Source organism: Rousettus aegyptiacus, unplaced genomic scaffold, assembly GCF_014176215.1.
Source record: "Rousettus aegyptiacus isolate mRouAeg1 unplaced genomic scaffold, mRouAeg1.p scaffold_m13_p_14, whole genome shotgun sequence".
Classification (NCBI taxonomy): domain Eukaryota; kingdom Metazoa; phylum Chordata; class Mammalia; order Chiroptera; family Pteropodidae; genus Rousettus; species Rousettus aegyptiacus.
Window position 1 is genome coordinate 30,960,127 of NW_023416289.1, and position 9,589 is coordinate 30,969,715.

The 9,589-nt window shown below is 43.5% G+C and overlaps 1 protein-coding gene across 7 annotated transcripts in view; it reads left to right on the top strand.

Annotated features, from left to right (window-relative positions):
• The window catches only part of TDRD12 (tudor domain containing 12), a 61,436-nt gene extending 52,053 nt beyond the window's left edge, over positions 1-9,383 (top strand). For 3 of the 7 annotated variants that reach the window (XM_016133240.2, XM_016133243.2, XM_016133241.2), the window contains 5 exons: positions 5,010-5,119; positions 6,165-6,225; positions 6,316-6,429; positions 6,511-6,664; positions 6,749-6,973. In XM_016133240.2, the coding sequence (XP_015988726.2) occupies positions 5,010-5,119; positions 6,165-6,225; positions 6,316-6,429; positions 6,511-6,664; positions 6,749-6,940 (631 nt within the window). In that variant the 3' untranslated portion in view covers positions 6,941-6,973. Of the gene's footprint in view, positions 1-66; positions 1,039-3,485; positions 4,002-5,009; positions 5,120-6,164; positions 6,226-6,315; positions 6,430-6,510; positions 6,665-6,748; positions 6,974-7,250 lie in introns of those variants that run through there. The other 4 variants (XM_016133242.2, XM_016133244.2, XM_016133245.2 and 1 more) reach the window with 4 other exon arrangements.
• Positions 9,384-9,589: the final 206 nt, after the last annotated feature.

Below are 9,589 nucleotides of genomic sequence, written 5' to 3' on the forward strand. Positions count from 1 at the left end.
TGGAAAAGGAAGCGCTGTTTTGTGGAAATGTAACTCACAAATGTCACTTTTTTTTTTTTTTGAAAGAAGAATAGGTTAATGAGTATCCATGTTCCCATCATCCAGCGTCAATAATTGCCAAGATTTTGGGAATCTTTTTTTTTATCCAGACTTCAACCCTCTTTTTTTTTTTGGTGGAGTGTTATGAGACAGATTCTTCTCACAGAATGAATTTTTGTTAGCTTTTTATTGACGATTAGCACACACACAGAAAAGTGTGTATGTCATAAGAGTAGTTTGGTAGATTTTCTGAGCACAGAAACTAGACCCAGATCAGAAACAGGGAACTGCTCAGAGCTGGCTCCTCCCTCCCAATGTGGAAAAGCGTGGATGGCTCCTTCCTGGCTTGTCCTCGGAATGGAATCCTGCGGTGTGTCTCTTGTATCTGGCTTTTTTCGATCGGCATTATTTGTGAAATTCATCCATAGTGCGCATGTAGCCGCGGATCATAAATCCTCATTGCTGCATTATGTTCCATTGTATGAATACACCATGATTTATCTGCCCATTCTCCTGTCAGTGGGAGAAAACGTCCTGTTCTGGGCTGCTTCAAGAGGTCTTTCTGATGGACTAGAATTGCTGAATCATAGTTAAGAGCTACTGCCTAGCAGTTTTCCAGATTGGTTGGTTGTACCCATTCACACGTCCACGAGCAGTATGAGAGACTGCGAAAGCCACTCCGAGAACGTACACTGAGCAGGGGAAGGATGACACAGCACGTGTGTCCAGCAGAGAACTTGAATCAAGAATTCCTTCCGATTCGGACGAAATGGCAGACTCCTAGTAGAAAACTGAGCAAAGGACTTGGACAGACACTTCATAATGTCCCATTAATTGTCCAATAATTAATATATAAAAAAGTGCTTGAACTCATTAGTCATTAGGAAATTCAAATTAAAACCACAATGTTATAATATCACCACATACCTACCAGAAATGAAAGAAAATGCCAAGGGTTGGGAAGGATGTGGAACAAATAAATGCATTTTAAAAACTCGACTATCAGAGCTATTACATCTAACAAAATTAATAGTCATTTTTAAAATTGCATATGTTTTTTTGTGTTAAAATATATATAACAAAATTTCTCATTTTCATTTTTTTCTAACTTGTAGTAAAATACACATAAAAATTGTCATTGTAACTATTTTTAAGTATCGCCCATGTCGTAGCATGTATCAGATAAATCAGGGCCAGCTCGCATTTTAATGGAGTAGATAAATGGGTTACAAAAATACAGCGTGAGTCAGATGGTAATATGCGAGGGGAAGCAAATTAACACAGAAAGTAAGGTAGGGCAGCTGTGGGGCCAAGAAGGTGAGTGAATAGTGAGCGCAGACACAGGGGTGAGGCATGACCCCGGTAGATGTCGGAGAGGACTCCTGTGGGCAGAGGGAAGGCTTGATTATTCCTTGGTTCCAGAAACAGGGAGGAAGGTACTGTGACTAGAGCAGCAAAACGGGAGAATGCAGATGCAGAGGTGGGAGCAGTCCTGGGGTCAGGTCCTGTTGGCCCCTGTGGCCATCGCAGGGATTAGGCTCCTACTCTGAGGAGGTGGAACAAGAGGGTTTTGAGCAGAGGAATAACTTAAAAGATTCTTAGTTACTGTGTCTAGAATAGACTGTAGTGGGAGATAAAGGCTGTGCCGAGAGTTCAGGGCAGGATGACAGTGGCTTGGACGAGGGTGGTTTTGTGGGGCCGGTGAGGAGTAGCTGGTTTCCAAACAGATTTGCAGTGAGCGTGTGGTCTCATGGAGCCGTCAGCCATTCCTAGATGTCGAAAGCTGGGCTGCTGGACAGGAGCCCCCGGGGAGTGGGTGTAAGGTCCCAGGACTGAGCCCCGGGCCTCAGGTTTTGAGAGGTGTGGGAGCTTTGGGGACATCAGAGAGGAGCCTGGCAGAGGGGACATCAGGATGGCGGGCAAGGGAGACAGCAGCGAGCCGCGAGCTGTGCCAGAGCTGCCAACACCAAAGAAGTGAGTGAGGACTGGAAACTGACAAGTGGGTTTAGGGATGTGGACATTGGTGACTTTGAAAGGTTCCTAAGTAACTGCTGGAAGTAGGTGAATTACACACACACACACACACACACACCACGCCAAAGATTAAAATACTGTAGTCTGAAGTTTTTAGAATTTTCTATCTTAATTAAATTGGATATCTGTGGGATTAGGCTATGTGTTGGTTTCTACAGACTTTCAGGAAACACCAACTGCTCTTTTAAAAATGAAGATGTCAACTCCTGTGAACATGGTGCTGTGAGCAGTGCTCAGCATGTGGCCGGGGTCTGTAGTCTGCCCTACGCCTCTGCTCCCGCCGCCCTGCCCGCCATGGCTCTGAGCCCTGAGTGCAGGTGCCACTGGATGCTGTGCACCTGCCCCATTCTGCTCTCAGTATGTAAATGCACAGAGAAACATGAATGGATAACAAAAGAGAATGGTATTGAACAGTGGGAATCAGCCATTCTACGCAGGAAGCTTTGGGAGATGTTTACTGTATTTGCCTGAAGTTGGGACTAAATCAAACAAACAAGACGAGTGTGGTGCTTTGGAAAGTGTGAAAGCTGCTAGTGAACTCTGTCCTCTATCAGGAGAAGTAACTGAAATTAATGAAGCCTTTACAGAAAATCCAGGACTTGTCAACAGATCTTGCCGTTGAAGATGGTTGGCTGATCAAGATGACACTGAGTAACCCTTCAGAACTAGACGAAGTAATGAACATGGGAGAAATGCATAAAATCTACTGAGGATTGAAAATGGACCCCAAATAAAGTAGTGTGAAACAACTTAATCTAGCATAGTTGTCTTAAATTAGTGGTGGATGGAAGATTTAAAACAGCAGCTTTTAGCAATGCCAGTGAAAAAAGAAACAACAATGCTACTGGAACAAAATACCCTTTAACTTTTTAATAATTGCAGATAAACACAACATGCATCTTTTTCACAACACCCAAGATTTTCAGGCTAGGCTAAACTTATAATATTCAGAATTCCTGAAATTATTCATGGTAAAATCTAGTTATAAAAATCACGTAACTCAAGATAACATTGTTATCCTAAGCCTTATATAACATTGTAGCTTGCTTACATCACCTCTGGATTTGAGTCAAAATACTTAATCATCTTTCCATTGGAGAAAACTGGCAGTGGAGAAAAGTTTTTGTTTGTTGTGACAGTCGGTGTCAGATGATGAACAATACTATGTTTTGCAATGCACAAGATTCCTGGTGCTATTTTTATACAGCGAAGCAACAGTGTTACGAGAAAACAAAGTTTAATAATAAAGCATTCAACTTTATTTTTAAAAAATGAAGATGTCACTACAGCTTAGGAGACTTAATAAAAATGAGGATTGATCACTTTTGTAGAACACAACAGCTGTTGAGCCCCAGCTCTGTGCAGGGCACTCTGCTAGGTCCCTTTGCACACTTGATTTTGTGGTTGTGCAGGAGTATTGCACACCTGTGGTCATAAACACAGGTAGAGAGAAGTGCAGAGGACCGTAAGAGCCTGCAGAGGGAGCCTGCCTGGAAGAAGAGACTCCGTTTCAGGAGCTGGATCAAGAAGCTGTGGTGATGATCTGGACAGAAGCAAGGAGAATGACCATTCTTGCAGCAGATTGGGAAAGAGGACAGATTCTGGGGACCTGAAAGGCCTGCAAGTGCTTAGGTCTGTAGTGATTAGTGATTGACAAACACAGGGGAGTGCGATTCCATAGTTTGAACCCTGGTGACTAAGAGGTTATTGGCACGGTTGGCAGTTTCAGGATGTGTTCCAGAGAGCAGCTAGCTCGTTGAGTTAGTTTTGGACATACTAAATTTAAGGTTATTGAAAGTAGAAGCCTAGAATTCAAGAGGGCCCTTGGGGGAAGGCTCTGGTTTCCTGGCGTTGGAGGAGAGTCAGCACTTGGCAAGTGTATGAAGGAGAAAGAACAGAGCCCAGTAGATGAGTCTAGTGAAGGAGGTCAGAGCGGTGGGGGAGGAAGAGGGTGAGTGATGGAGGGCCGGTGCTGCGCCACCGCGGGAGGGACGGGGCCTGAGGAGGGTCCCTGCTTGCTGAGCCGCAGGCTTCATGTGTGTCAATCAGAAGTCCCCTGGAGACATACGCACACCCCTGCCTGATAGGGGCATGTGTGTGTGCGTGTGTGTGTGTGTACACAGATGTATACGCATTTGCATAGGTTTGTTCCTTTAGGCTTGACTTCTCTCTAAAAGGAGAGACTAATAACAAACACAAAAAATGAATTAGATTGTCACCATGAGCAAAGAAACTGGGTGGCTGGGCAACAGGGGTGAGAGGGAGATTTTTGCTGTGCAGACCTTTATATTTGTTGAACCACATGAATGTGGTTACCTGCTAAAAAAGCCAAAAGAAAACCACCATTTTAGAAGAATGAGGCAGCCCTCTGTGTATCGACAGAGAGCAAATCTCTGGTTATTAAATACAATAAAATAAGGGACAGAAATGTGAATTTAAATTTCCATGTATTTAAATGTACGTGCATGTGTTTTAGATAGATACAGGTGGCAATATTTGCTTTTTTTTTTTTTTTTATACAAAGACCGTTCTAGAAGCAGACCCAAATTGGTAAGGGGGGCGGGTTATCTCTGGGAAGAGGGGCTGAGGGATTAGGGCCTTTTATCCTCATTGAGGTGGGTGGCAGTGTATGTTATTCTCAAAGGTAAATGGTTTGAAAGGAAACTTACTTTAGTAAATGTGCTGGCGCATCGACCTGATGACATGTATCACTCGTCTGCTCTGCGCGTGAGGCAAGAGGCACAGAGTGAACAGAGCTGGCTGCCCTGCCAGTCTTCTGTCAATGAATTGTCAGTTCCGGGTGGGTCCGACTCGTGGTTGTAAGTATTCCGCAGTCATTTATAGCCCTCCTTCATCTTTTTGCTGAGAAATCCCTGTAGAGGGCCAGATTTTGCTGTCTCATCTGGGAATTAATCACCTCCACCTCTCCTTTCCAGGAGACCGCCTTCAGCAGAAGATGCTGCCTGTCTGCAGAGCACGCAGCAGGAGGACGGGGATTCAGGAAGAGGAGCTGACTCCAGGACCAACTCAGAGAACCAAAAGGATGGTGGGTTGTTTGAAAGATGGTTAACTTAAAATTATTAATGCTTGGAAATTTTCTTAATGACTTTCTACTTTTAGATGAATTGCAGGGAAGGTGACATAAACTGATATTACCTAACTTCCTAGTTTTAACAATTCAGCTTACAGTGTTTTTTTTTCTAACTTTTTTTCCGTTTTATTATTTCAGGTATAATGTTCATTCAGTAAAGTGTACAGTTTATCAGATTTTTACACACACACACACACACACACACACACACACACACACACACACACAACCATTAACCACACCTAGATCAAGCTACTGAGTGTTTCCAGAGCCCAGCATCTTCCTTCAGGCGCCTGTCCCATCCGTAACCTTCCCCAGTGACACTGTTCTGACTTCTGCCACCATCAGTTTTGCTGAATTGGAAGCACATTGTTTATATTCAACATTATGTGATTATTGCATGTAGCAGTGGTAATTTTTTTTATTGCCAAATTGTAGTCTATGATATGAATATACCCCAGTTTGTCTGCTCACCTGGTGATAGATGGTGAGGTTGTTTTCAGTTTTTGATTATTGTTTTTAAAGCTGCCGTGAATGTTCTTGTTTAAGTCTCTGGATAGAAGCTTCAAATATTTTAGATTGAGAAATTTAAGTTGCTTCATTTCAGAAAACGTTATGTTTAGCATTGGTTCCTTGAATGTACTGGCTACTGTTGTGGAATCATCTTTAGTGGGGACTTAGCAGGTGAAGATAGCAGAAGAGTCTGGACATTTGTACCCTGCGGCCACCAACTGTAATGCGGTTCTTTTACTTTCCCAGGTGTTTACCTGTAATATTTGTCAAAGCCTGTTTTTATTAGTTTTACTAAGTGACATGCACTTTTAATTTTTTAAAATAATTTTTCGCAACCGTATAGTTGGGTTACTTATGAAATTTATACTCTTAGTGCTACTGCTTCAGCTAAAATTTGGCATAAAGTGCAAAAAAAAGTACATGCATGTGCATATATTATGAAGTTTCATATAAATAACCTATCAGAAAATTTGCCTTTTTTGTGCAGAAACTTTACCCGAAGACGCTAAAGATGCTCCCATTGACAGAACCACAGAGCCTCTGAAAAGGTGCGTGCGCCCGTCGTCGGAGAGTCTGCCTGCCTTCCTGACCCGGTGAGCGGCAGCGCTGAGTGTGCACGCCCTTTTCTTTCCCTCTAGCTTCCACCCGCAAATAAAATGGTTCCAAAAAGAGGATGCGGTCATATTGAAGATAAGAATAAGGAATGTAAAAGATTACAAATGTAAATATTTTAGAGACAGAGTCATTTTCAGGTAGGTTTATGTATGTCTTATAAAGTAAATAATTTCTGACATTTTTTAGAAAGCTGATTTTCTGTGTTTTTGTAAACCTAGTGCCTGGGTAGGAGAGAAGTTTTACTTGGCTGATATGGAGCTGCAGGCCAACATAATAAAAGATGATTGCAAATGTGTAATTAAGAATGATGAACCCATAATCACTCTTGCAAAAGAGAGAAGGGAATCTTGGTGTCGCTTACTCAAACGGAGGGTGAGTAGGAATTACCCGTGGCCAGTCTTAACAGCCTGAGTGGGTTTTCATCTCTCATTTAATGCAAACTGTTCTATTGAACAGAATCCCAATGTGGCTTTCGATTTTGATCACTGGGAAGAATGTGAAGAGGAGAGCCACTTCTCCAAGGGTAAGGCGGGCGCACCCACTCCCAGGAGAATGGTGGGTCCTGGGTGCCGTGAGGGTGGATCCACTGATTTGAGGAACGTGGCTTTTGTGGAAATGAGTCATCAGTGTAAAGCCCTTAGGAATTAGTTTTCTTCTGGTTATTGATATCGGTGCTAAATGTTCTAGTTTGAGGAGGTATCAACTTTTAGTTATAAACATGCCTTCTTTATAACACTTTTACAGGTATTTTTCATACAAGAAAAATTTATTTATAAGCAGATAAATTTTACCTGCCATTTCTTGCCCAAAACAGTAAAAATAGAAAATAAGCCACAATATAGATAGGTCTAGAACCCAAGGGACTTTTCCTGCATTGACCAAAATAATAGGAGGTAAAAAGATTCGCTAATTAGTCTATCATTAACATATTTTTAAAAATAATATCTAACTCTTTTAGTTGTCAATTCTAAAACTCTATCCTGCAAAGTGGCAGAGGTGATTGAGAACAATGACCAAACTTCGGAGGATGACGAAAGTGAGAGTGAATGAGAATGTGGATTAAATCTTGAAGACTGGCCAGAAGACAGTGAACAGAAATGGATTTTGCTGTGTGACTGACAGTTACGGAAACAAGCAGCCACGTTCAAACCGTTTTTCACTCCAAGGACAAATTATTACTAGTGTCATCTTGTGGCACTGGGATTGGTAATGGCGAGAAATTCTGACTTGATTGAAAAATGGGCTGAAGATGAGACTCTCAGAGGAGGGCAGAAGCAGAGACAGAAAGCTCCAGTCTGACACGAGCCCAGCTCCCGCGGGCGGTGCTCATCGCCTCGGGCGAAGCCCGTCCTGACATGCTCCAGTTGAGTGACCAAGGGCGCACTGCGGCTTCGGGTAACGACGCACTATCTGGAGCCAGTCTATTCGTTCTTTTCATTTAGACCTAAACGTTTGGTACTTTCTTAAAAACTTGTGCATATGAATTGCAGTTTTTGTCTTAGAAATTCATACTTAGTGCTTAACAGATCCTTTCAGCCATGAATTGGGCTTGAACATCACAGCCTGTGTACTAATACTTCTAGTATTCTTAAGATATTGATAGCTACTCCCCGAGTAAATTTACTTTGTATGAAGAGGTAGTGCAAGGATAGGAATGGGGTTGCCTTCAGCAAAACTAGCCAGACTCAAGACTGTCCCGGAGGTACACTTCTGCTTCTGAAGAACCCCCTGAACCTGCGGGGTCCTGAGTAAATGGAACAGAAGTTCCTCTTCAGTAGGATCTGTGGGGTGCCTGCAGGTAACCCTCAGAACCCCTAAAACATTAATGACCCCATTCTGGGTGAGGCCGTGTCACCCAGGATCCCAAGGGTATCAGGAGGAATGTGTATTGCCGTTACCCCGTAAATGTGGGAATGGCCAGAGCCTGACTTTTTATGTTAATTGGAAGTTAGGTGAGCTGCAGGCAGACTGCAGCCCTGTGCACTCAGTGGCAGTCTGGGAGCCCTGCCCGGAAGCGGGAAAGCACGCTGATAGCATGTGACCGTTGTGACTGCCCCCGAGGTCTTCATTCCTTTTATACATCAGAAAGTACAGATGCTCAAGTTTGTGGTTGTCCCAGGCATAAGCCACCACTCGAATGAGTTAAACTCTGTCACCAGGCTGTCCTGTGAGCAGGTTTGGATCACACTCTGGCTCAGTTTCCTCATCTGTAAAATAAGACCTGCTCATGCGCAGCCTCGCCTCAGGAGGTGCTGCAGGGTGCTGGGGTCGCGGCCTCCGTTCGGCGCGGGGCCTTGGGGGTGGCCAGACCACTGTCCTCTGGTGGTAAGACGTGGCGTCCAGCCTGGACAGCGGCCAGGAGCACACCCTTGCTATGGCTCCTGTGGATTGACTGGCATGTGTCAAATTGTCACATGAAGTAGAGTGATGATTTTCCTTTTTCTTGGCTGACTTGGCTCTTCAGGAAGTAGGAAGTTCCGGTGTCTCTGCTAGCAAAGGTTTTGACTCTGCGGAGCTCTTCTGATGTCTTCGTCTGGTGTCGGTCTCTGTGGATACGGCTTTTGCTCCCGCTGGGGAGGCCTTCCAGTGGGTGGCCAGGCTCTCCCAGTGGTTGTCGGCCACCTGTAGTTTATGCTCGATTGTATTGTCTCTTTTGTACAACATAGCAAATAATAATAGCAAGTAATAGAGCTGCACAAATGTGTTTCTCATGTACAAATGGTGGGGGGTCCTGCTCTCAAAGAAGATGTAATGTCATTACCCCTTAAATGTGGCGGGAAAGGCTCCCCGCCTTGTGTAGTTCCCAAAAAGCTAGATGTAGAGGTGGAAGGCTATACCGTAAACTAATCTTTGTTTCTTTTTTCAGATGGTTATATTTACTCTTTGAAGTTCTGGATAACATTTTGTAGGATGTAGGATACTGACTTGTGAAATGTAAACGATTACTAATTGGTTTTTCATTCCGTTAACATGTACTGATTTCATGTTTTGGGAAAATTTCTGAAATGCAAGGTAAAAGAACTTTTGTCTATGCTTCTAAAATTGCTCACATAATTAGCCGTGTGATGTCTTTTGCAGCATATCAATAAAATTACAGTGTTTTCACAGAAATGTTACTTTTTACCTTTGTTAGAGAGTATTTCCCTTTAGTTCTCAATACAGAATAGACTTTTATTCATCATGCTTCCTGGTTTGACCAAAATGCCAGTGAAGGCTCTTGGGGAACCTGAGATGCTGACCACTGATCGCAGTGTCCCTCGTGGACACACAGGCTGAGTGGCCCCAGTGGGGGGCCTC